The following is a 27894-nucleotide window of genomic DNA, read 5'->3' on the forward strand; positions in this document are numbered from 1 at the left end:
TACATCCTGCAACTTCATTGAATTCATTGATTGGTTCCAATACTTTTTGGAGTTGGATAATGACAGTTTTACTTCTTCCCTTCTGATTTAGATGCCTTTTGTTTCTTTGTCTTGCCCAATTGCTCTAGCTAGGACTTCAAATATCATGTTGAATAAGGGTATGGGGGGGCATCCTTGTCTTGCTCCTGATCTTAGAGGAAAGCTTTCAATTTTTCACTATTTTTTTGTGTTCATTTGAATTCCAGTTAATTTCAGGTGTGCAATATAGTGATTCAACACCTACAACACCCAGTGCTCATCACAGCAAGTGCTAGCTGAGGGTTTGTTATAAATGGCCTTTATTATGTTCAGGTATGTTCCTTCTATACTGAATTTGTTAAGGATTTTTATCATGAAGGTATGTTTGCAACCTCCATCTTAACTGTCTCTGGGATAATATGGTAGGCAAAGAAAAACTCAGAGGCCACTGGAAATAAAGAATGCTACGTTGTTTTTTCTGTTCTCCTAAACATATTCAAAATGACTTCGTATGCACTGATATGATACTGGGGTACAGGGAGAAGAAATCCGTAATTTTTGTGGGAAAAGTACTTTCTTTGCTTTTCATAGGCAGCCCTGGAAGCCCTGGATGAACTGGACCTGTTTGGTGTGAAAGGTGGACCCCAATCAGTTATCCATGTCCTGGCTGATGAAGTGCAGCACTGCCAAGTAAGAGAATAATGAACAACTTTATAGAAAATGTTATTCTTACCCAGACTCAGAATGAGCATAGCCTTGAGAATAAAGAGACTTCAGAGTACATAATCTGATTTATTACCATGTGCCAAAAATGTTTTCTCCAATCTTTCTGTGCTAAGAATAAGCCTGATATAGCATGAACTATAACATAGATCATAGTACTATTCTCTCATCCATGGTTATAAAAGGATCCCATCATAGTATGTGGAATTCTCCACTGTTGTCCTATCAAGCGCCTATGGGGTCTCCTTCTTTTCTAAATACACCAAGAGAACAAGAGGTGACTTATTTTGAGAGTTCTTCTTGATAGTGGCTTTGAAACATTCTCTTGTCCCCAGTTGACTCTAGGTTTAGATGTTTGGAGATTAGACTGTTTAAGTGGTAAATATGTATCTTTAGTTTTGTTTAGGGGTACTCTTTGTATTGAAAGAGTTAGGTTCTTCTCATTGGTGAAATGTCTTTCTCCATCTTCAACCCCTGATTAGATAACAATAATGAAAATAAATTCATCTTCTCACTTTAAAAATGTGAAATTTTCCCTGGAAGAGATAAATGTCAGCAGTGTAGAAGCTGAGCCTTCCACATCCTGCTTTCTCAGCAGCTACATTTTCTCTTATCTTTACACTTCAGTGGTTGCTAATGGAGCAAGGGGATTGTGGACAGATGATGTATAGAGTGTTCTTTATCCATTAGCAGCTGTTTCAAAATCAGGATTGGGAACCATTGAAAGCAGTATTAAGACAAAGGATGATGTACAGAAATAGCTAGTTTTCTAAGCTCTCACTTAGAAGGTATTATTGAATTATTATGGAATTCACCATTGAATATAATTGAATCATTATTATGGTAGATTTTCTCCCAAATGATTCTCTTTCACATTGATCTTTTGACTAAAGCTGTCAGTTTTATAATCCCAAGTTATTTGCTAATGTGCCACTTTTGACTTCCTTTCTTCCTTTTCAGTCTATCCTTAATTCAATACTCCCCCGTGCTTCAACATCCAAAGAGGTAGATGCTAGTCTGCTTTCGGTTATTTCCTTCCCAGCCTTTGCAGTAGAGGATAGCCAGTTGGTAGAGCTCACAAAGCAAGAAATCATCACCAAGCTTCAGGTATGTCCATATGTGCCCTTCTTTTCTTTAAGGCTTTGACTTAAAGGACAAATTAATACTGTTGGGGGCCTTGAGTCAGTGATTTAACCAAATGATCAGAGTTAACACCACCAGTAATAAAACATACTGATGTCATGTACCCCTGATACAGTGCCCTGAAAAGTGCACAGCACCAGTGTGGTGTCCATGCAAATAATGCCTTATCTCAGTCTAATCATGAGAAGACACTAGACAAAACCAAATTGAGGGACATTCTACAGATAACTGATGAGCTCTTCAAAAGCATCAAGGTGATAAAAACAAGGAAAGACTGAAGAACTGTCACAGGTTGGAAGAGACTAAGGAGATATGATAACTGAATGCAGTAGGATCCTGAAATGGATTTTGGAACAGGAAAAAAAAAGCCATTAGTGGAAAAACTGGTGAAATCCAAATAAGTTCTCTAGTTTGGTCAATAGTATTGTACAAAGGTTAATTTTTTAGCTTTGATAATATAGAAGGACAGTGGATAAAGGGTAATAGGGATTCTCTGTACTGTTTCTGCAACTCTTCTGTAAGTTTCAGATTATCTCAAAATTTTTTAAAAAATATATGTTGTCTTTTTTTTAAAAGCCTGTTGCTCTCTTATGAGCTCTGTGAGTAGGACAACACAGATTAGTAATTGGGCTGTTATAGACTTACACTGTGGTGGAAAGTGATGGAGAAGATAATATTAGAAACTCTGCTTTAGGGAAGAGCCTGTAACTTAGCCCTCCTTAAACTCACATTGATTGCTGAAATCAGTTTCTGCTGCTGGTCTGATATCAGAGGTTTTTTTTTTTAATTACATTTTATTATTTTTTTAAATACTATATCTGTGTTGGTGATAGGTCGGCACGTGTAGCTGTTGCAAAGGATGTATTTCTGATGCATTATATGACTGCACCAACGTACATGCTTCTGACTTCTTTTCTCTGCATTCCTAGGGCCGTTATGGTTGCTGTCGCTTTCTACGAGATGGATATAAAACTCCTAAAGAGGTAGATTTCTTTTACCCAAAATGAGTCCACGATAGAATGAGTCACTACTCTCTGCAGTCCATTCAGAGAAAATACTTAATAGTATTATACGTTGGCTACCTGAACATATTTTTTTTTTTTAAAAAGTACTCAAAAGACAAAATACTAAGCTCACTGGTGATACTCAAAATAATCACACAATAAGATCAAAATAACTCATGTTTGCTACCTTCGTTGGGCTTAGTTGCCAAGTTCAATTTGTGAGTCTTTGTGGACTAAATAAATTATAGAGGAAGGTGCAGTCCTTCCACTTCTTTTTTTTAAAAAGATTTTATCTATTTGACAGAGATCACAAGTAGGCAGAGAGGCAGGCAGAGAGAGGGGGAAGCAGGATCCCTGCTGAGCAGAAAGCCTGATGCGGGCCTCAATCCCAGGACCCTGAGATCATGACCTGAGGAGAAGGCAGAGGCTTAACCCCCTGAGCCACCCAGGTGCCCCCAGTTCTTTCACTTCTTGCAGCTGGTTGGTTTCAGGAAAGAGCTACTGATAGATGCTTAAATTAGTGGATGAAAGTTTAAGCAGAAACAGAATATTTGAATAGTCTCAAAGTATCTCCCTTCCAAATATTTCATGATTACTAAGGGGGAAAGGCTTTCCTTCGATAGATCTTTCTGGCCCTTTTCCACCTTTTGCAGTTGGTTAGTTCTAAACAGTACCTGATCTTGAAAAGTTAATATCTTCTGTTCCACTAATCAGAAGTTCTCTGCAGAACTGTCAGTGGAGAAAATTATTATTAAAGAGAATGAATGGTCAAGAAGAAGCACTTCACTGACAATGTAAACATTGTTTAAGGCTTTTTTTAATCATTGAGCTCAAACTCTTCTGGTCTACTTCCCTTCTTCCACTTTATTCTTTAGCCCTATTGATTTCTATCTCTACCAACCAATTAAAATTATGCTTCAAAATATCATCAAAATCTCCTAAGTGATCAATCCATTAGTCTTTACCCCATCCTTATTATACTTGACTTCTCTGTAGTACAGTATTGTTACCTACCTGTCCTCCATTTTCTTGACATTCTCTTCCCATTTAGTTTATACAACACTACACTATCCTAATTCTTCGCTTTTTGTTCTTTCCTCACCATACTATGAGGGTTTACCAAGATTCTGCTCTTGGGTAATCTGTTCACTATATGTATGTATTACATCTGTAACTTGTGCTTCAGGTGTTACCTCGACGAGCATGGTTCCTGAACCCTTGTATACATTTCTATTTGTATGTTCTGCTGCTACCTCAAACTTAACAAATATAAAATCACAATGAATCTCACTTCTACATATACCTACCCATGGTATCATTGTTATCCCAGTTCTACTAGTTACAAGTCACATCACAAAGTACTCTCAAAGGGAGGGAGAATCTGTACATGCCCTGCCTTCTCTGAAATAATCAGAAGCAAAAAGCTGTATTGTGATACCTTTGAATTAAAGACAGATGGCTGACTTTGCAGTGATAAGATGAACTTTATTGTGTTTTTACCAGGATCCCAGTCGCCTATACTATGAACCGTCTGAGCTGAAGTCATTTGAAAACATTGAGTGTGAATGGCCACTGTTCTGGACGTACTTTATCCTCGATGGGGTCTTCAGTGGCAATGCAGCACAGGTAATATGCTGGGGAAAGAGACTTTCAGCAGAATGTTTTTAGTATGTCTTCCTCTTTCGGTTAATGGCTGTGCTGACCCTGTGACCAAATGGAAGTCTTCCCTAATAGGGAAGAGACAGAGTCTTCTAGAGTCTTCTAGAGACTGATACTTGAGGGCACTAGGTTAAGAGTTGGAAGGCCTTTATGTTGCCATTATTCAGACTTGGCTTTTAACAAACATAGAGAGCAAAATGGCAAGCTCTGTCCACTTGCTTCAGTTGTTAGAGGTACTTGACTTTTCTTCCTGGCTGTGTGTGTGTGTGTGTGTGTGTGTGTGTGTGTGTGTGTGTATATATAAAATCTTGGAAATGGTGTTCCGACTTTAGCCCCCACAAAAAAAAAAAAAAAACAACGACCCATTTGTCTGGTCCTTGCCCCCACAAACATGACCATCATCGCTTTTTTGGTATATATATACAATGGAATACTATGCATCCATCAAAAGAAATGAAATCTTGGCATTTGCGACAATGTGGATGGAACTAGAGGGTACTATGCTTAGCAAAATAAGTCAATTGGAGAAAGACAACTATCATATGATCTCCCTGATACGAGAAAGTAGAGATGCAACATGGGGGGTTTGGGGGGTAGGCAAAGAATAAATGAAACAAGATGGGATTGGGAGGGAGACAAACCATAAGAAACTCTTAATCTCACAAAACAAACTGAGGGTTGCCGGGGGAAGGGAGGGAGGGAGAGGGTGGTGGGGTTATGGACATTGGGGAGGGTATGTGCTATGGTGAGTGCTGTGAAGTGTGTAAACCTGGCAATTCATAGACCTGTACCCCTGGGGCTAATGATATATTACATGTTTATAAAAAAAATTTAAAAATTATTAAAAAAAACATCTTTGGAAAATAGTGAGATTGGGAGATTTGATCAAGGAAGTTTAGAGTCAGGCATTCTACAAATTGGCTATGGTCTAAACTTGAACATAAATCCAACACATTTGGAAGTCATTTATACTTGGCTACATAAAACACAATTTTGTGTAATTTTAATGCTTTGGCCAATATTTATCTGTAACTGCCAATATCACTTAAATAATAGGGCTACACCAAAGTTTCATGGGCCGCAAAGTGCTGTTTTACTCTAAATTTCCATAAATTAAAAGCCCTTTTAAAGAAAGCAAATGGGGCGCCTGGGTGGCTCAGTGGCCTAAACTGCTGCCTTTGGCTCAGGTCATGATCTCAGGGTCCTGGGATCGAGTCCCGCATCGGGCTCTCTGCTCAGCAGGGAGCCTGCTTCCTCCTCTCTCTCTCTGCCTGCCTCTCTGCCTACTTGTAATCTCTCTCTGTCAAATAAATAAATAAATAAATCTTTAAAAAAAAAATAAAGAAAGAAAGCAAATGAGCGGTAATAGAAATAACCCACCCTATTTTGATTCTACCATTTTTCTCAGTCCTTCCCAAATTCCACAGAATTTTTTATAAGAAACTTTTCTTCCTCAAAGAAAGATGCATTTATCAAAGGTGCCTACTAAGTACACCGCACATTCAGGCTTTTTGGACTCGGGGCGGGGGAAGAGTTGGGAAACCTGGATTCTTTTTTACTCATTTTTTCCCTGACTCTTGTTTTTAAAAGTTTTTATTTATTTATTTGAAAAAAGAGAGAGAGCACAAGTAGGAAGGAGGGTCAGAGGGAGGGGGAGAAACAGACTCCCCAGTGAGCACAGAGCCCAATGCAGGGCTCTATCCCAGGACCCTGGGATCATGATTTGAGCCTAAGGCAAGGTTTAACTGACTGAGCCACCCAGGCGCCCGATTCCTTCCTGACACTTGAGTAGCCCAAATATAGTCATTGAATTCTTTGGTTTCTCTGTATACAATGGAAATAGTTTTTCACTCTTCTTTGAAGAAGAAGATGTCCCTAAAGTTGTTTTTTTTTTTAACTTCACAGCTGAAGATATACCATACGCACAAGAGACAGTTCAGCTATAATGACATATATGTTTCTTGAAAATCACCATCTCTGCATATTTGAGAAATAAAAACTAGAGGTCTCATGGAAAAATGAGGTTGGGACACAACATTTAAAAAGTTTGCCAGAAGTACATACAAAATTATAGGAACCTGATAAGCACAGCATTATAACTTTATGCACATGAATTTGTTAAGAAATACATAAATACCACAGTAAATATGGCACTTGTACCTTGAAAAATACCTTAGGTTTGCTCACAGATAAATGTACACCCATGTTCCTGCCAGCTCACCTGACGGCTTCCCATGCCCACCGCCCTGCATGCCAGAGGAAAGGAACAAGAAAGATGGCAAAAGAGTGAAGAGAAGGAGAAAAAGAACATTGAACAGGCAGGATGAATACAGAACAAATTGAGGAGAAAGGGGAAGAAAGGAAAGAGAAGGGAAGGTACACAGAGTCATGGAGCTAGGCTGGCTGTGGGAAGGGAGCAGCTCTGGAGTGATTTTGAAGCAGTAGAAGGAGTGTTACCTGAAATCGGACAGAAAGTTCTAACATGGAATATGCATGAGTGTGGTTCATTGTCCTCCTGAGGTGTGTGCATGTGTGTGTTTTGGGTGTTCTTACTTGGGCTCAGTTCAGCTGAGTGTACTCTCATGTCAAAATTGTGCATAAGCAGAAGTCGAATCCGGGTTCTACTCAGATTGTCCCTCTTACATCAAACACATTGGAATCAATTTGTATTTTCAAAACAACTGTGATAGCAGAACTGTTTTTTCCACCATAAATTATAGTGCTTTTGTGTGTGTGTGTTTGTTTTTGCTTTTTATGTATTACTACTCTAATCTACAACAAATTGTTAAACAAACAAGCAAAAAAAAAAAAATGAACTTCACTACAATGGAAACTTATTTTAGCAGTTAAATGCAGTTTTAAAAGCCAGTACATGTAAAGGTAAGAAGCTCGATTTTGAGTAGTGGATAAAAACAGGCCAGTGGAGGCAGGCTGACTTGGGCTCAAATCCAGGCTCAACCTTATACTTGTTGTGTGATCTTCCACAAGTTCATAACCTCTTTGAGCCTTATTTTTTTTTTTCAGTAAAAAAGGCTTTAATTGCATATACCTCCTAGGATGGTTACTAAAATTAAAGGTGTTATATGCAACTAATGAATCATTGACCAAAACGTCAAAAACGAATGATGTGTTATATGTTGGCTAATTGAATTTAAATTGAAAAAATTAAATGTGTTAAAGCACACAAAATTTCTAGCACAGTATCTGGCCTGTAATACACCCTTTCTTCTCCCTTGCCCTAGGTGAATATGCTCCTTTGCAATAGGAACTTCTTCGGCTTTAACCCTCCCTGAGGTGTACATTTCCCCAAAGGAAACACTATAAACTTTTTTTCCCTTTCTTTTATTTACAGGTTCAAGAATACAGAGAGGCTCTTGAAGCAGTCCTCATCAAGGGCAAAAATGGAGTCCCACTTCTGCCAGAGCTATACAGTGTTCCTCCAGACAGGGTGAGTTGGACATGCCTTCGTAACATGGAGCTGGGAGAAAGAGGGCCATACCTCAGTGGGACTGCTCCATTTGGGTCAAATAATTTCTAATTTTCTGACTTTAATATTCTCAAAGTGAGTCTTTTGGTATAAATGATGAAAATATGATTTTAGGCCTTTGAAAATAAATTTTTAAAGCAGTCTCAGGTATGGCGCCATTGCATAGTAAGACAAGGGCAAGACCAAACGTGACAATGGTAGTTTCATGGGTGTGTTACTTATCCTCAAACTCATCAGGATGCATACATTAAATGTAAGGGCCTTTTTATATGTCAACCACACCTCAGTTTTCAAAAATTAATTGTTCAGAGATCGATTAAAAAAAAAAACCTTAAGGCTGAGAATGATACAGAGTTCAGTAGGCAGAACTAGAGTGAAGTTCTGTGTGAACTCTCAGGATTTGGTATTCTCTGCTTTGAGGCCAGTAATCTGGGATTCTTTACAACATACTTGTATGTCTTCATTTTCCTGCAATGCCAGTTGGGAGCACCATTGTTCGTCTTCTCCATTCCAAAGGAGCATTAGCCATGGGAGAGTCTCTGTCTTCCATTCAGGTAGAGACAGTTGGAATAAGCTCCCAGCAGCATCATCAGCATCATCTGAGAGCTTGTTAGAAATGCAGTTCTCGGGCTTTTCTCCACACCTACTCAGGCAGAATATGCCTTTGGACAAAATCCTCAGGTGATTTGTATGTATACACATTTAGAGGAGCCTTTCCCTAGACTGGAGTCATAGGGCTTAACTTTTCAGTGAATTGTATTTGTAACTGTTCTATAGGGTATGAGTCACAATCCAGATTCAGCCTTTCTGTTGTCCAGTATCTTTAACCTTCCATCACCTTTTGTGTGGCTTCTTTATCTTTTCTTTTAGGTTGATGAAGAATATCAAAATCCTCACACTGTGGACCGGGTCCCCATGGGCAAGTTGCCACATATGTGGGGTCAGTCTCTGTACATCTTAGGAAGCTTGATGGCAGAGGTAAGGGGAAACTTCAAGGCAATTCCACTTTTTTTCTTCTTTAGTCATTATAATAATCAGATTTGTGAGTAGCTCATTAAATCTGGATCTTTCTTTTGTCCTTTATATTCTGCCTTAATTATATATTTTCCTCCAGGTCAGGTCCTTAGAGTGGAAGCATGACCAATCCTTAACTAAAATCTTTTCCCCCTGGCAACCATGTCTCTCATACTGCCCAGGGCATCTTACTTTGGCACCGGACTTGGAGCTGCTCTCCTATCAGGGATTAGATCTTGCCCTTTCAGAACAGCCCCCCCACACACGGTGCTTTGCCTGGTGATGGATGCATGCACTTGTGCTTAGATGGTAATGATGACTGATAATGGATTTAAGTATTAACTTTTTCAAGAAGTATAATGTTTCATTATTTAATTGAATAAACTGATTAGATAATTTTAGGTACCATGAAAAGTGGTTGGGAACATAATTTTTAAAAATTTATTGTTTGTATACTTTTTGCTGTGGGGCTTTTTAAATGTTTTTTTATGTTAAATTCAGTTGAAACAACACCTTTTTGCCTTTTTTAAAAAAAGATTTATTTATTTCTTTACTTGAGAGAGAGCACTCTTGTGTAAGCAGGGGGCGGGGCAGAGGGAGAGGTAGAGAAATCCTTAAGCAGATTTCCTGCTGAATGTGGAGTGCCACACAGGGCTTGATTCCAGGACCCCAAGATCATGACCTAAGCCAAAATCAAGAGTCAGATACTCAATGACTGAGCCACCCAGGTGCCCCTTGGTTGAAACAGCTCTTAGTGAAGCACTTGGGAATTTCGTACTTAACGTCCAGCTTATTTTTGATATTGTCAGCTATAGTAAGGGCCCTCTTTCTCAAAGTTTTCCAGATTTATAGACAAATCTATTTCCCCATTGTAGGTTCTTATGGTAACCTATAAGTGAGGCTCCTAGAAGATCCGAGGTGGTACTTAGCTATCCTTTCTGAGCCATATTCTTTGACCTGTTTATGTATGACTGTTTATTTTCTGCAGCTGTTTTTTGTTCACTCTGTTTTGGATTTTTTTCTCAGTTTTATTGAGGTATAATTGACATACATTAATGTGAATTTCAGGTATACTGCAAAAAGGTCTGATTATCTTTAGTTGATATTATGAATAATATAGCAATAATGAGCAGAAAGATCTGCTTAAAGTAATCTTGACCTGATGACTTTCTCATTAAATTAAATGTGTGAAAAAGGAGGAGGTGAATGGTGTTTTTAAGGGTAAAATGGGTGAATTCATCCCATTTCATCAAGGACAGAAATTCAAGTCAAAATATATCTGCTGGAGTGCCTTAGTGGCACAGTCAGTTGAGCATCTGACTCTTCAGTTTTGGCTCAGATTATATCAGTGTCCTGGGATCGAGCCCCACACTGGACTCTGTGCTCAGCCCGGAGTCTGCTGGAGATTCTCTCCCTCTCCCTCTGCTCTTCCCCCTGTGCACTCTCTCTCTCACACACACAAATAAATAAATATTTCAAAAAAAAAAGATATCTGCTGATCAGAAAGTATAGCAGTCACATGAGCAAATGAGAAAACAACAAGACTTAAATTATTGATGATAAGCATTGTGATCTGATTGTCTGATTATATACATCCAGAGAAGGTGGAAGTATAACTAAAAAAAAAAAAAAAACCTTTCTGCTTGTCACTTGTATTTCCAACAAAGAACTTGTGGCCACCACCAGAAATTAATTCCAGAAGAAATTAATTTGAATGTGAATTCGGGGTTCAGACTTTTTTATATAGTGAAGCTATTTGTTTCCTTTCCATACCTGCCTCTTACATGTTAAAGGGCAGGTTTTTGGCACTGGTACATTGTTTCTCCTCAAACATTAGCTTTTTCTTTGAGAAATAATAATCTGTCTTTTTATGGTTTTTCTTTAGGGATTTTTAGCTCCCGGAGAAATTGATCCCCTAAATCGAAGGTTTTCTACAGTACCAAAGCCAGATGTTGTGGTTCAAGGTATGGATTTTTATTCCCAGCAGCAGAAACTTTATATTAACGATCTGTTTTGGACTAGTAAATGAAGACTTTGCTGTTTATCATTGGTTTTGTTAGGCTTCAAAAAGTATACAATGAACTCAGTTCTTTTTGGTTTCAAGATTGCTATTAATCATGAACAAAATGCTTTGTAAGTGATGTTGACACTCTTAACCACTTATTACTTCTAGAAACTTTTTTCAGTTGTCATGATATTGTAGCCTTTAGATTCTCTCTTTCTTTCTGAACATTCCTTCTGTGCTTTTTCTGTTAATACTCCTTTCTTCTCATGCCCTTTTAATGGTTGTATACTTAATCTTACATTGTTGTCTCTGTATTTACACTCTATGTTAGTTTGCTAGTGCTGCCTCCTTCAAAATACATTTGCTTCCATGGATTCAACTATTCCTTCTTTGGAGAGTACTGAAAACCTTTATTTTTTGTTCCTAACAATTAATTTAAATTTTGAGGTTATCTACTCTATGCAAAACACTGAGCTAAGGTCTATAAATTCAAGTCCCAATATCTATGAAACATCTTTATCACTGATACTTCAAATGTAAAACTGACCTCTTTTGTCTCCATCCCATCCTTTCCCCTCTCTCATGATAAGTAGATGTTTCTACCTTCCTTATCTCTTGTCATTATTATTTTAGTCTCCTAGGATATAAAGTTCCAAGTGATTTTTTAAATTATTTTTATTAACATATAATGTATTGTTTGCACCAGGGATACAGGTCTGTGACTCATCAGGCTTATACATTTTACAACACTCACCATAGCACATACCCTCCCCAATGTCCATAACCCCACAACCCTATCCCTACCCCGCCACCCCCAGCAACCCTCAGTTTGTTTTGTGAGATTAAGAGTCTCTTATGGTTTGTCTCCCTCCCAATCCCATCTTGTTTCATTTTTTCCTTCTTGACTCTCCAGCGACCCAATCCAGTACTAAGCTCCTGTAAAATGTCTCTGGTCACTTGACTTCTGGGTTGGTGCTATATGGGAAATAATCCTGTGTATTTTATTCTTCCCTTCCCATAAGATACTTTGTTCTCCTTCGAGGCTTATGCCATCTGGTGGTATTGATCTCCTGGTTGCTCTAATTCATTCATTTAGCATACAGCCTTCCTCTTCTTCCCCAATTCCTGCCATAGTGCTAGATTTCAGCATCATAATAAGTACTAACATTTTAGCCTTAAATTCTTGGATACCCATAAATCTAGTGGCCTTTCCCTCCACCTCTATGTTATCCACTCATTTTGAGGACCAAACTTTAGAACTATTCCACCTCATATATCTCCCATTCCAGAAAATTCCAGTTTATGGTCATAGCTATACATTATTTCAGTTTTCTTTTTCTGGCCCATGGCACTGTATCTATTGTCTCTGAGTCTGCTCTTCCCTATTTGTTGATAATTTAAATATCTTAATCACCCATGCACCATAATTCTACTATACCCACCAGAAAAAACATAGCAATCAATCTTATAGTCTGTAGTCTGTATTTTCTTTTTTTATTAAGTTTTTTATTTTAATTCCAGTATAGTTAACATACAATGTTATATTAGAATCAGATGTACAATATAGTGAATCAACCATTCTATACCTTACTCAGTGCTCATCACAATAAGTGTACTCTTTAATCCCATCACCTATTTCAACCATTTCCCCCACCACCACCAAGCTCCCCTCTGGTAACCATCAGTTTTTCTCTATAGTCTCTTTCTTGATTTGTCTCTCTTTTTTTCCTTTGCTTCTTTTTCTTAAATTCCATGTATTAGTAAAATCATATGGTATCATCTATCTATCTATCTATATATATATATATACATACATATATACCACCTCTTCTTTATTCATCTATCAGTAGACATTTGGCTGCTTCTATAATGTTGCTATTGTAGATAATACTTCCATAACAAAGGATGCATATATCCCTTTGAATTAGTATTTTTATATTCTTTGGTTAAATATCCAGTAGTGTGATTAAGGGATCTTTGGATAGTTCTATTTTTAACTTTTTAAGGAAACTCGATACTGTTTTCCACAGTAGCTACAGCAGTTTGCATTCCCACCAACAGTGTAAGAGCTTTTTTTCTCCATATCTCAACAACACTTGTTGTTTCTTATGTTTTTTATTTTAGCCATTCTAACTGGTGTGAGGTGATTATCTCATTGTAGGTTTGCTTTGCATTTCCCTGAAGATGAATGATGTTGAGTATCTTTTCATGTGTCTTGTGGCCATCTGGATGTCTTATTTGGAGAAATGTGTTTATGTCTTCTCCCCATTTTTTAATTGGATTATGTGTTTTTTTGGGTGTTGACTTATATCAGTTCTTTATATATTTTTATACTAACCCTTTATCAGAAATATCATTTGCAAATATCCTCTCCCATTCAGTAGCTTGTCTTTTAGCTTTGCTGTGCAGAAGCTTCTTATTTTGAGGTAGTTATAATAGTTTATTTTTGCTTTTGTTTCCCTTGCTTTTGCAAACAGATCTAGAGAGAAGTTGCTCTGGCCTAGGTCAAAGAGGTTGCTGCCTGTGTGCTCCTCTAGGATTTTGATAGTTTCCTGTCTCGAATTTAGGCCTTTAATCCATTTTGAGTTTATTTTTTTGTATGGCGTAAGAAACTGATCCAGTTCCATTCATTTACATGTAGCCATCCAGCTTTCCCAGTGCCATTTATTAAAGAGACTGTTTTTCCCATTGGGTATTCTTTCCTCCTTTGTTGAAGATTAATCGACCATATAGTTGGGTTTATTTCTGAGCTTTCTATTCTGTTCTACTGATCTATGTGTCTATTTTTATGCTAGTACCATACGGTTTTGATTACAAGAGCTTTGTAATACAACTTGAAGTCTGGAATTGTGATACCTCCCATTTTGTTTTTCTTTATTGAGTTTGATTTGCCTATCTGGGGTCTTTTGTGGTTCCATGCAAATTTTAGGATAGTTTGTTCTTGTTCTGTGAAAAATGCTGTAGGTATTTTGATAGGGACAGCATTAAATCTCTAGATTGCTTTGGATAGTATAGATATTTGAACAATATGTGTTTTTCTAAGCCATGAGCATGGAATGTCTTTCAGTTTCTTTGCATCATCTTGAATTTCTTTCATCAGTGTTTTAGGTTTTCAGAGTTTAAGTCTTTTACCTTTTCAGAGTATAAGTCTTTTACCTTTTTAGTTAAGTTTAGTCATAGATATTTTGTTATTCTTGGTGAAATTGTAAAAGGGACTGTTTTCTTTTTTTTTTTTTAATATAATTTTTTATTTTTTATAAACATATATTTTTATCCCCGGGGGTACAGGTCTGTGAATCACCAGGTTTACACAATTCACAGCACTCACCAAAACACATACCCTCCCCAATGTCCATAATACCACCCCCTTCTCCCAAACCCCCTCCCCCCAGCAACCCTCAGTTTGTTTTGTGAGATTAAGAGTCACTTATGGTTTGTCTCCCTCCCAATCCCATCTTGTTTCATTTATTCTTCTTCTACCCACTTAAGCCCGCATGTTGAATCACCACTTCTTCATATCAGGGAGATCATATGATAGTTGTCTTTCTCTGCTTGACTTATTTCGCTAAGCATGATACGCTCTAGTTCCATCCATGTTGTCGCAAATGGCAAGATTTCATTTCTTTTGATGGCTGCATAGGATTCCATTGTGTATATATACCACATCTTCTTGATCCATTCATCTGTTGATGGACATCTAGGTTCTTTCCATAGTTTGGCTATTGTGGACATTGCTGCTATAAACATTCGGGTGCACGTGCCCCTTTGAATCACTACGTTTGTATCTTTAGGGTAAATACCCAATAGTGCAATTGCTGGGTCATAGGGCAGTTCTATTTTCAACATTTTGAGGAACCTCCATGCTGTTTTCCAGAGTGGCTGCACCAGCTTGCATTCCGACCAACAGTGTAGGAGGGTTCCCCTTTCTCCGCATCCTCGCCAGCATCTGTCATTTCCTGACTTGTTGATTTTAGCCATTCTGACTGGTGTGAGGTGATATCTCATTGTGGTTTTGATTTGTATTTCCGTGATGCCGAGTGATATGGAGCACTTTTTCATGTGTCTGTTGGCCATCTGGATGTCTTCTTTGCAGAAATGTCTGTTCATATCCTCTGCCTATTTCTTGATTGGATTATTTGTTCTTTGGGTGTTGAGTTTCCTAAGTTCTTTATAGATTCTGGACACTAGTCCTTTATCTGATATGTCGTTTGCAAATATCTTCTCCCATTCTGTCAGTTGTCTTTTGATTTTGTTCACTGTTTCCTTTGCTGTGCAAAAGCTTTTGATCTTGATGAAATCCCAATAGTTCATTTTTGCCCTTGCTTGCATTGCCTTTGGCATTGCTCCTAGGAAGATGTTGCTGCGGCTGAGGTCAAAGAGGTTGCTGCCTGTGTTCTCCTCAAGGATTTTGATGGATTCCTTTCACACATTGAGGTCCTTCATCCATTTTGAGTCTATTTTTGTGTGTGGTGTAAGGAAATGGTCCAATTTCATTATTCTGCATGTGGCTGTCCAATTTTCCCAACACCATTTATTGAAGAGAATGTCTTTTTTCCATTGGACATTCTTTCCTGCTTTGTCGAGGATTAGTTGACTGTAGAGTTGAGGGTCTATTTCTGGGCTCTCTATTCTGTTCCATTGATCTATGTGTCTGTTTTTGTGCCAGTACCATGCTGTCTTGATGATGACAGCTTTGTAATAGAGCTTGAAGTCCGGAATTGTGATGCCACCAACGTTGGCTTTCTTTTTCAATATCCCTTTGGCTATTCGAGGTCTTTTCTGGTTCCATATAAATTTTAGAATTATTTGTTCCATCAAATAAAAGAAAAAGATGGATGGTACTTTGACAGGAATTGCATTAAATGTGTAGGTAGCATAGACATTTTCACAATATTTATTCTTCCAATCCAGGAGCATGGAACATTTTTCCATTTCTTTGTGTCTTCCTCAATTTCTTTCATGAGTACTTTATAGTTTTCTGAGTATAGATTCTGTGCCTCTTTGCTTAGGTTTATTCCTAGGTATCTTATGGTTTTGGGTGCAATTGTAAATGGGATTGACTCCTTAATTTCTCTTTCTTCTGTCTTGCTGTTGGTGTAGAGAAATGCAACTGATTTCTGTGCATTGATTTTATATCCTGACACTTTAATGAATTCCTGTATAAGTTCTAGCAGTTTTGGAGTGGAGTCTTTTGGGTTTTCCACATATAGTATCATCTGCGAAGAGTGATAATTTGACTTCTTCTTTGCCGATTTGGATGCCTTTCATTTCCTTTTGTTGTCTGATTGCTGAGGTTAGGACCTCTAGTACTATGTTGAATAGCAGTGGTGATAATGGACATCCCTGCCGTGTTCCTGACCTTAGTGGAAAAGCTTTCAGGTTTTCTCCATTGAGAATGATATTTGCGGTGGGTTTTTCATAGATGGCTTTGATGATATTGAGGTATGTGCCCTCTATCCCTACACTTTGAAGAGTTTTGATCAGGAAGGTATGCTGTACTTTGTCAAATGCTTTTTCAGCATCTATTGAGAGTATCATATGGTTCTTGTTCTTTCTTTTATTGATGTGCTGTATCACATTGACTGATTTGCAGATGTTGAACCAACCTTGCAGCCCTGGAATAAATCCCACTTGGTCGTGGTGAATAATCCTTTTAATGTACTGTTGAATCCTATTGGCTAGTATTTTGTTGAGTATTTTCGCATTTGTGTTCATCAAGGATATTGGTCTATAGCTCTCTTTTTTGATGGGATCCTTGTCTGGTTTTGGGATCAAGATGATGCTGGCCTCATAAAATGAGTTTAGAAGTTTTCCTTCCATTTCTATTTTTTGGAACAGTGTCAGGAGAATAGGAATTAGTTCTTCTTTAAATGTTTGGTAGAATTCCCCCAGGAAGCCGTCTGGCCCTGGGCTTTTGTTTGTTTGGAGATTTTTAATGACTGTTTCAATCTCCTTACTGGTTATGGGTCTGTTCAGGCTTTCTATTTCTTCCTGGTTCAGTTGTGGTAGTTTATATATTTCTAGGAATGCATCCATTTCTTCCAGATTGTCAAATTTATTGCCGTAGAGTTGCTCATAGTATGTTCTGATAATAGTTTGTATTTCTTTGGTGTTAGTTGTGATCTCTCCTCTTTCATTCATGATTTTATTTATTTGGGGCCTTTCTCTTTTCTTTTTGATAAGTCGGGCCAGGGGTTTATCAATTTTATTAATTCTTTCAAAGAACCAGCTCCTAGTTTCGTTGATTCGTTCTGTTGTTTTTTTTTTGGTTTCTATTTCATTGATTTCTGCTCTGATCTTTATGATTTCTCTTTTCCTGCTGGGCTTAGGGTTTCTTTCTTGTTCTTTCTCCAGCTCCTTTAGGTGTAGGGTTAGGTTGTGTACCTGAGACCTTTCTTGTTTCTTGAGAAAGGCTTGTACCGCTATATATTTTCCTCTCAGGACTGCCTTTGTTGTGTCCCACAGGTTTTGAACCGTTGTATTTTCATTATCATTTGTTTCCATGATTTTTTTCAATTCTTTAATTTCCCGGTTGACCCATTCATTCTTTAGAAGGATGCTGTTTAGTCTCCATGTATTTGGGTTCTTTTCAAACTTCCTTTTGTGGTTGAGTTCTAGCTTTAGAGCATTGTGGTCTGAAAATATGCAGGGAATGATCCCAATCTTTTGATACCGGTTGAGTCCTGATTTAGGACCGAGGATGTGATCTATTCTGGAGAATGTTCCATGTGCACTAGAGAAGAATGTGTATTCTGTTGCTTCGGGATGAAATGTTCTGAATATATCTGTGATGTCCATCTGGTCCAGTGTGTCGTTTAAGGCCTTTATTTCCTTGCTGATCTTTTGCTTGGATGATCTGTCCATTTTGTGAGGGGAGTGTTAACGTCCCCTACTATTATTGTATTATTGTTGATGTGTTTCTTTGATTTTGTTATTAATTGGTTTATATAGTTGGCTGCTCCCACGTTGGGGGCATAGATATTAAAAATTGTTAAATCTTCTTGTTGGACAGACCCTTTGAGTATGATATAGTGTCCTTCCTCATCTCTTATTATAGTCTTTGGCTTAAAATCTAATTGATCTGATATAAGGATTGCCACTCCTGCTTTATTCTGATGTCCATTAGCATGATAAATTCTTTTCAACCCCCTCACTTTAAATCTGGAGGTGTCTTCAGGCTTAAAATGAGTTTCTTGGAGGCAACATAAAGATGGGTTTTGTTTTTTTATCCATTCTGATACCCTGTGTCTTTTGACAGGGGCATTTAGCCCATTAACATTCAGGGTAACTATTGAGAGATATGAATTTAGTGCCATTGTATTGCCTGTAAGGTGACTGTTACTGTATATGGTCTCTGTTCCTTTCTGATCTACCACTTGTAGGCTCTCTCTTTGCTGAGAGGACCCCTTTCAATATTTCCTGTAGAGCTGGTTTGGTGTTTGCCAATTCTTTCAGTTGTTGTTTGTCCTGGAAGCTTTTAATCTCTCCTTCTATTTTCAATGATAGCCTAGCTGGATATAGTATTCTGGGCTGCATGTTTTTCTCATTTAGTGCTCTGAAAATATCATGCCAGCTCTTTCTAGCCTGCCAGGTCTCTGTGGATAAGTCAGCTGCCAATCTAATATTTTTACCATTGTATGTTACAGACTTCTTTTCCCGGGCTGCTTTCAGGATTTTCTCTTTGTCACTGAGACTTGTAAATTTTACTATTAGGTGACGGGGTGTGGGCCTATTCTTATTGATTTTGAGGGGCGTTCTCTGAACCTCCTGAATTTTGATGCTCGTTCCCTTTGCCATATTGGGGAAATTCTCCCCAATAATTTTCTCCAGTATACCTTCTGCTCCCCTCTCTCTTTCTTCTTCTTCTGGAATCCCAATTATTCTAATGTTGTTTCGTCTTATGGTGTCACTTATCTCTCGAATTCTCCCCTCATGGTCCAGTAGCTGTTTGTCTCTCTTTTGCTCAGCTTCTTTATTCTCTGTCATTTGGTCTTCTATATCACTAATTCTTTCTTCAGCCTCATTTATCCTAGCAGTGAGAGCCTCCATTTTTGATTACACCTCATTAATAGCTTTTTTTATTTCAACTTGGTTAGATTTTAGTTCTTTTATTTCTCCAGAAAGGGCTTTTATATCTCTCGAGAGAGTTTCTCTAATATCTTCCATGCCTTTTTCGAGCCCAGCTAGAACCTTGAGAATTGTCATTCTGAACTCTAGATCTGACATATTACCAATGTCCCTATTGATTGGGTCCCTAGCCCTCGGTCCTGCCTCTTGTTCTTTTTTTTGTGTTGAATTTTTCCATCTTGTCATTTTGTCCTGATAAGAGTATATGAAGGAGCAAGTAAAACACTAAAAGGGTGGCAACAACCCCAGGAAAATATCCTTTAACCAAATTAGAGGAGATCCCAAATCGTGAGGGGGGAGAAAGGGGATAACAAGAGGTTCAAAAAGGAAGAAAGAAAAAAAAAAAGAAAAGAATTTAAAAAAAGAAAACAAATAAGAAAAATTTAAAAAGGAAAAAATATATATATTAGATAAACTAGTTAAAAAACGTTAAAAAAGAAAAAGGTAAAAGTTAAAAAAAAAATTTTACCAGAAGGCGAAAAAAAAAAAAAAGAAAAAGAAAAAAATTAAATTTCACTGCAAGACTAAAAAAAAATTACAGGGAAAAAGCCATGAGTTCCATGTTCGCTTTCTCCTCCTCTGGAATTCTGCTGCTCTCCTTGGTATTGAAACCGCACTCCTTGTTAGGTGAACTTGGTCTCGGCTGGATTTCTTGTTGATCTTCTGGGGGAGGGGCCTGGTGTAGTGATTCTCAATTGTCTTTGCCCCAGGCGCAATTGCACCGCCCTTACCAGGGGCTGGGGTGCATAATCCCCTCGGGTTTGCGCTTTCCGTAGAGTTCCGGAGGACAGGATTACAAATGGCAGCCTCCTGGTCTCCGGCCCGGAGGAACCGAGAGCCCAGGGCCCCACTCCTCGTGTGCGCCCCCAGAGAACAGCGCCCAGTTATTCCGGTCTGCCTGACCTCCGGCCGCGCTCCGAGCTCACCGAGCCTGCGGCTGGTTCAAGGTAACACCGAGCTGTGAGCTTACTGTAGGCTCTGTCTCTGTAGCCGGCTATCCCGTTCCAATACCCGCAAGCTCTGTGACACTCAGACACCCCCGATCCTTCTGTGACCCTGCGGGACCTGAGGCCATGCTGACCCCGCGTGGCTTCGCCCCGGTTTATCCTCTGGAGCGATGTCCCTCAGCGGAACAGACTTTTAAAAGTCCTGATTTTGTGTGCGGTTGCTCCGCTGCTTGCCGGGAGGCGGCCCCTCCCCCCGGGGTCTATCTTCCCGTCGCTTTGGATTCACTTCTCCGCCGGTCCTACCTTTCAGAAAGTGGTTGTTTTTCTGTTTCCAGAATTGCTGTTCTTCTTCTCTTCGATCTGCCGATGGATTTTCAGGTGTTTGCAATCTTTAGATAAGCTATCTAGCTGATCTCCGGCTAGCTGAAGTATTCTCAGCCTGCTACTTCTCTGCCATCTTGACTCCTCCCCCCTGGTCTTTTTATACTCTTGGACATCCTTATCTTTTTTGACCTTAGGGGAAAAGCTCTCAGTTCATCCCCATTAAGGATGATGTTAACTCTAGGTTTTTCATAAATGGTCTTTATTATGTTAAGATATGTTTCTTCTAAACCTATTTGGTTTAGGGTTTTTTTTTAAATCATAAATGGATGTTATACTCTGTCAAATGCTTTTTTTGCATTTATTGAAATGGTCATAGGGTTCTTATCCTTTCTCCTACTGATGTGGTGTATCACATTAATTGATTTGTAAATATTGAACCATGCTTGCCTCCCAGGAATAAATCCCAATTGATCATGGTAAATGGTTTTTTTAATGCATTGTTGGATTCGGTTTGCTAATATTTTTTTGAGGATTTTTGCATGTATATTTATGAGAGATACTGGCCTCTAGTTCTCTTCTCATGGTGTCCTCATCTGGTTTGGGTATTATGGGATACTAGCCTCACAGAATGAATTTGGAAGTTTTCTTAGGCTCTTCTAACTTTCAGAATAGTTTGAGAAGAGTATGGATTAACTCTTCTTTAAATGTTTGGTAAAATTCACTTGTGAAGTCCTCTGGTCCTGGACTAAATGTTTAGTAGAATTTGCTTGTGAAGCCCTTTGGTCCTGGACTTTTTGTTTTTTATGTTTATTTGGTTACTGATTTAGTTCAAATTTACTATTTCTTCCTGCTTCAGTTTTGGTCAGTTATATACTCCTAAGAATATATCCTTCATATTTCTGTGGTGTCGATTGTTATTTCTCCTCTTTCTCCTCTTTCATTTCTGATTTTCTTTGTCTGGGTCTTTTCTGTTCTTTTCTTGATAAGTCTGGGTAGAGGTCTATCAGTTTTGTTGTTCTTTTCAAAGACCAGCTCCTGGTTTCATTGTTCTGTTCTATTCTTTTTTCAGTTTGTGTATTATTTATTTCTGCTCTAATCATCATTGTTTCCTTCTGTCTGCTGCTTTGGGGTTTTGTCGTTCTTTTTCTAGCTCCTGTAAGTGTAAGGTTAGGTTGTTTATTTGAGATTTTTCTTGCTGTCAACATCCCTCTTAGAATTATTTTTGCTGCATCCCAAAGATTTTGGACCGTTGTGTTTTCATTTTCATTTGTTTCCATGGAATTTTTTATTTCTTCTTTGATTTCCTAGTGGAACCCTTCATTATTTAGTAGCATGTTATTTAATCTCCATGTATTTATGCTCTTTCTAAATTTTTTCTTGTGGTTGATTTCTAGTTTCATAGTGTTGTGGTCAGAAAAGGTGCCTGGTATGACTTGGGCCTTTTTAAATTTGTTGAGACTTATTTTGTGGCCTAACATGTGATCTCTTCTGGAGGATGTTCCATATGAACTTGAGAAGAATGTGTATTCTCATGTTTACGATGGAGTGTTCCAAAAATATCTGTTAAAACCTTATGGTCTAGTGTATCATTTACAACCACTGTTTCCTTGTTGATTTTCTGTTTGGATGAACTGTCCATTGAAGCAAGTGGGGTGGTAAAGTCCCCTACTATTATTGTATTCCTGTCAGTTAGTTCCTTTATGTCTGTTATTAATAGTTTAATGTTTTTGGGTGTTCAATGTTTGGAATATAAATATTTATAACTGTCGTATCCTCTTTTGGACTGTCCCCTTTATTATTAAATAGTGTCCTTCTGTGTCACTTGTTATAACCTTTGTTTTCAAGTCTAGTTTGTCTGATATAAATATTGTTACATCAGCTTCCTTTTGACCTCTATTTGCATGAAAAATGTTTCCCTATCCCTTCACTTTTAATCTGCAGGTGTCTTTGGGTGTAAAAGGAGTCTCTTATAGGCAGGTTATAGATGGGTCTTGGTTTTTTATCCATCCTGTCACCCTGTGTCTTTTGATTGGAGCATTTAGTCTATTTACTTTTAAAGTACTTAGTTAGATGTGTATTTATTGCAGTTTGGTTACTTGGTCTGTGGTTGTTTTTGTAGGTTTTTCTCTGGTCCTTTCTTCTCTTGCCTTCTTTCATGGTTTGTTGCCTTTCTTTAGTGATACACTTGGGTTCCTTCCTCTTTATTGTTTGCATATCAGTGGTTTTGGATTTGCAATTACCATTAGTTTTGTGTATAACATCTGCATATAGCAGTCTATGTTAAGTTGATTGTTTACATTTAAACCCATTTTTTATTCTTGTCCCCCCACATTTTAGGTATATGGTATCATATTTTACATCCTTTTATTTTATGAATCCCTTGACTGTTATTTACAGAAATACTTATTTTTACTGCTTTTGTGTTTTTTACTTTTGATACTCTCACTTATGGTCTTTCCTTTCTACTCCTTTCTTGTAGAGCTCATTTAGTGGTCATGAACTCCTTTAGTTTTTATTAGTCTGAGAAACTCTTTATCTCTCCTTCTATTCTGAATGATAGCCTTATTAGATGAGTAACCTTGGCTGAAGATTTTTTCCTCTCAGCATTTTGAATATATCATGCCATTCTCTTCATGACTGCAAAACTTCTGCTGAAAAATCTAATAGACTTACAGGGTTTTCCATATAAATGTATTCCCTCTTGCTGCTTTTAAAATCCTTTTTTAATACTACTTTTTGCTATTTTCATTAGTATGTATCTCAGTGTGGACTTCCTATGGTTGGTTTTTGTGTGGGGATCTCTATGCCTCCTAGATGTGGATGTTTCCTTCTCCAGATTAGGGAATTTCTTATTTCTTCAGATAGATTTTATACCTCCTTTTCTCTCTTTTCTTCTGGGATCCCTATAATGTGAATGTTATTACACTGATGGCCATCACTGTGGTCCCTAAAATTATTCTGTTTGTATACTTTTTTTTCCCTCTCATTTGCTCAGCTTGGTTACTTTCCATTACTCTGTCTTCCAGGTCATTAATTCATTCTTTTACTTCCTTTAGCCTGCCATTTATTACATCAAGTGTATTTTTAATTTCCATTATTGTTTGTTTCACCTATGATTGGTTCATTTTTATGTCTTTGTTAAAGGTCTCCCCGATGTCCTCTACTCTTTTCTCAAGGTCAATGAGTACCTTTATGATCATGACTTTAAATTTTCTATCAGGCATACTACTTATATCTGTTTCACTTAGCTCTCTTGCTATGGTTTGGTCCCTTTCTTTCTTTTGTGACATATTCCTGTTTCCTCATTTTGTCTACTCTCTGTTTCTGTGTTAAGAAAGTCAGCTACTTTTGTTGCTTTTAATGATATTGGCCTTATGAAGAAGAGGTCCTATAGAGCCCTGCAGTGTAGTGTCACATTCCCAAGGACCTGGCTCTACAGGGAGTATCTTCTATGTGTGCTGTGTATGCCCTGCTATTGAGTCCTGGCCTCTTTTTCCTTCAGTCCAGTTGTCTGCAGAGGCTCTCTTTGCCTGTTGTGGTCAGTGTTTGCTCCTCAGTTGGGTGGGGGCATGTTTTAACAAGGTGCACACCTGTCAGCTTGCAAAATGAGATCTGCCACAACCACTGGAACTTCAGCCCCACAGAACATGTGGATTGGGAGATAAGGTGTTGGTGGGGTTTGCACTTGTATTCTGGGGGAGGAGACTTGCAGCACCATGACTGAGGCAAGCGTGACTGGAAAGGGCAAATCTGCCCCAGCACAGGAGTGAAAGGGTTTGATGTAAGCAAGTTAGGTAGCAAGTTTCAGAGCTGTGCTGGTTCCTGGGCATGTGGTTATGTTTTTTGCCGAGGGGTAGAACCTCCTTCATTCCTAGAAGGGTCTCTCTGTGATCCCTGCCTCTCCAGGACATGCTCTGAGATGAGTAAATAACTCTCCCTCCCATCTGCCCCCAGCATTTTCAAACTGCTGCTTCCATGCTGTATCTCTGCTGGCTCTTTGTCTTGTAGTCTTTTAAAGGGCAGGGACTCCACTTCCTAATGCTCTCTGGGTTCCCCCAGAACCAAGATTCCTGATTTTTTTTAAGATTTTATTTATTTATTTGTCAGAGAGAGAGAGAGCGAGCGAGAGCGAGCACAGGCAGACAGAGTGGAAGGCAGAGGCAGAGGGAGAAGCAGGCTTCCTGCGGAGCAAGGAGCCCGATGTGGGACTCGATCCCAGGACGCTGGGATCATGACCTGAGCCGAAGGCAGCTGCTTAACCAACTGAGCCACCCAGGCATCCCAAGATTCCTGATTTTTTAAATTCCAGGCTTTAAGTCCCGCCGGTTGTTAAGAATTCACAAAATTCAGCCCCTCTCACTTTCAAAGCCAAACATGGAGATTCATCTTCCCTGTTCAGGCTTCCCAGTGTAACAGTCTGTTTTTTGCCCTTCTCTGTGCCTCCAGCTTCCTCCCCACTGTAGATGGCCATGGTCCATTTTGTAGTGAAGAAAGTTGGACTTTCTTTGGTGTGGCCTTTTCTCTACCTTTAGTTGCAGAGTTTATTCTGCCAGTCTTCAGATCGTTTTCTGGGTTGTTTACACTGATGTGAGTGTTATTTGGTTGTATCTATGGGATGAGACAAGCTGAGGGTCCTCCTACTCTGTCATCTTCCCACCCTCTTCCATTCTGCATTTTCTGATCCTGTACCTGGCCTGCTAAAACTACTAGAAAAAAAAATCACACAAATGAGCAGATGTAATTCTGCACTGTGATTCTGCAGTCTCCAGCTCAACTAGACTCACAGTGCCTCTTGCTGCTCCTTGTTCTTACTGTTACTCAGCATTTTCATTTTTTTTCAACCAGGATTCCAAATCTGTTTTCAGCCCCATCCCTTACTTTCATCCTCTTCTTGGCCTACTTTTAAAAGCAGCTTCCTTCCTTCCTTCCTTTGGTCTATCTTAATCTAGCTAGATAATCTTAATATTCTGATTGTTGTCAGTTTCCCAGTCCCCCACCACAATCTTGCTTATATTTTCACTCATCCTTGTCTCCTTTTCTCTGGTCTTAGAAAGGGTGCTTCCTTCTAATGCTTGATCCTATCCTCTTCTCCAGCATTCCTAGAAACCTACCCTTTCCTGTTTCTTCAAACTCTTCCTCTCTGTTGGTTCTGGTTTTTAGTTTATTTACATATTCATCTCCCTCTATTTATCCTTTCTTTCCTTTCTCATCTGAATTTCCACTTTATATTCCATGCATTCTACAATCCTTTCCAGTCCTGCTTACTATTCCTCTGAAAATGCTTTTGCTTAAGTTATTGAAAAATTCAGTAGGTATCTTTCAACCTACATCTTAGTAGATCTTTCTGTTTCACTTATTGTTTATCTTTCTGGAAACTCTTAACTCCCATGTCTTCTGTGATACCATCCCTTGGATCTTCTTCAACCTAAAATTTGCAATTTTCTGTCTCAATCTGGGCTTCCTATTTTCTTTGCCCCTTAAGTGTTGGTATTTCTAGTTCTGTCCATTGACCTTCTGACTTAGAATATTTGTTCTTGTCTCTCAGTCTCCTCCTATTCCAAATCTTCTCCCTTTTCTTATCTCCTTGATTCTTCGTTCTCAGGAGATGACTTCACCTCCTATACCATAAAGAAAATATAAGCCTTGGGACAAAAACTCATTTCTACACCAGGCTTTTCTTCATCTGCCCATTTCTTATATGTTGAGCTTCCTCAAGGTTATATTCTGGGTCCTCTTTTCTTTTTCTCTATGCATTCTCCTTAACCCATCTCATATCTATATGCTAATGACTCCTGAATCTATATCACTGTTCTTTAAGATAGCCCCACTTGGATGTTTTACATGCACTTGAAACTCAACATGTCTAAAATTACTCCAGCTGCACCCTCCTACTATTATATCACTCGTGCCTGCTTTTCTCCCTATGTGCCTGTGTCATTAAAGGCACAGCATTCTCTTACGTATTCTCTTAGTTACACATATAAATACCTGGGGAATCATTCTCAATATCTCCCCCCTCTCACCTCCTATATTCAATCAGTTAACAAATCCTGATTTGTTTACCTTCTAATTAACTCTGAAATCCATCTAGTCCTCTCCAGTATAAATGCCATGATCCTAATCTAAGTAATCAGCATCTCTCACTTGCCTTAGTGCAATAAATTTTTAAGTGGTATCCCTGTCTTCAGTCTAGGCCCTCAACAGTCTATCAGTTTATTCTTTAATCATCAAACATGAATATGTTCTTTTTTAAGGTACAGTTATAGACATATTAATCCCCTGATTACAACTCTCCAAGGGTTTTCATTGCCAACCTCCTTCACATGGCTTATAAGGCCCTTTATGATCTGGTGCCTGACCCTGTCTCCATTGTAATTTTTTGCAATGACCCCTTCACACTCCATGCTTGTGCTGTAAAAAACATTTTATAATTCCTAGATCTGCCCTGTTCCATGTTGCCCTTGAACCTTTGTCTATGCTGTTTGTTCTATCTAGAACAACTCCCTTACTTTACCTTCTCCTCTGCCAGATTAATTTCTATTCAGCCTTCTAGCAGAACTCAGTATCAGCGTCATTTTCTCCAGGGATCATGTCTATCTCTATACTCCCTGCATTTGGCTCTACTTAGCACATAGGTGGAATTTCCTAAATATTTTATTAAACATAAAGTTTAAAAAAAAAAAAGCTCCGCTGTTGGGGTTAAAAGTGTTCCTAGCACCCCAAAATATTGTTCATTTGATTCTCTTTCAATGCATTGCCCTCTGCAGAGCCCTGAAGCTCAGTAGAATGCAGTTGGGTAATCATTGCCCAAAGAAAATTACAAAATCCTTAAAGTGAAACATATGTATTCCATAAAGATCTAGCCTCTGTCTGCCTTTCTGGATTCTTTTTTTTTTTTAAACCACTGTGCAAAATATTTTATGCAACAACAATATTGAAGTATATGTAGTTCTCTTTACCACCACACATATTCTTTTTTCATTTCCATGTTTTGTGATTATCATGTACTTTATACCTAAAATGGATTTCCCCATCCCTATTCCCTTCTTTCTCCTGGCTAAAGTTCATTCTTTCAAAATCAGCTTAGACATCATCTCTTTCAGAAAGCCTTTTCTGAAAGCACTCTCCTCCTGTCCCAGACTTGATAGGTGTCACTCTCCAGGGCTTACAGTGTTTTGTGCATCTCTCTAGTTACCTAGCAGCTTATTTTATAATTGGCTTATGTGTATGTCACTTCCATCACACTGTAAGCTCTTAAAGAGAGAGACTAACTTATCCATCTCTTTATCCTTAGTGCCAAAATAGTACTTTGTCCATTTAGGTGCTTAGCAAATGTTTGTTAATGAATGAATGGATGACCATGTGTGTTTTCCTGGGCTTTCCTTAGCCCACTATCATTCTTCCTTTGTTTCTTTTCCCTGGAGAATCTTTGTCATTTTCATG

At 38.4% G+C, this 27894-nt stretch overlaps 1 protein-coding gene across 6 annotated transcripts in view; it reads left to right on the plus strand.

The window, feature by feature from the left end:
• PHKA1 (phosphorylase kinase regulatory subunit alpha 1) overlaps nucleotides 1-27894 on the plus strand; it is a 147365-nt gene that overhangs the window by 42509 nt on the left and 76962 nt on the right. For all 6 annotated transcript variants that reach the window (XM_082716133.1, XM_082716130.1, XM_082716131.1 and 3 more), the window contains exons 7-13: nucleotides 610-708; nucleotides 1702-1848; nucleotides 2814-2867; nucleotides 4392-4514; nucleotides 7900-7995; nucleotides 8905-9012; nucleotides 10934-11012. In XM_082716133.1, the coding sequence (XP_082572259.1) occupies nucleotides 610-708; nucleotides 1702-1848; nucleotides 2814-2867; nucleotides 4392-4514; nucleotides 7900-7995; nucleotides 8905-9012; nucleotides 10934-11012 (706 nt within the window). The remainder of the gene's footprint in view (nucleotides 1-609; nucleotides 709-1701; nucleotides 1849-2813; nucleotides 2868-4391; nucleotides 4515-7899; nucleotides 7996-8904; nucleotides 9013-10933; nucleotides 11013-27894) is intronic.

The sequence above is a fragment of the Mustela nivalis genome (genome assembly GCF_964662115.1).
Source record: "Mustela nivalis genome assembly, chromosome: X".
Taxonomy (NCBI): Eukaryota; Metazoa; Chordata; class Mammalia; order Carnivora; family Mustelidae; genus Mustela; species Mustela nivalis.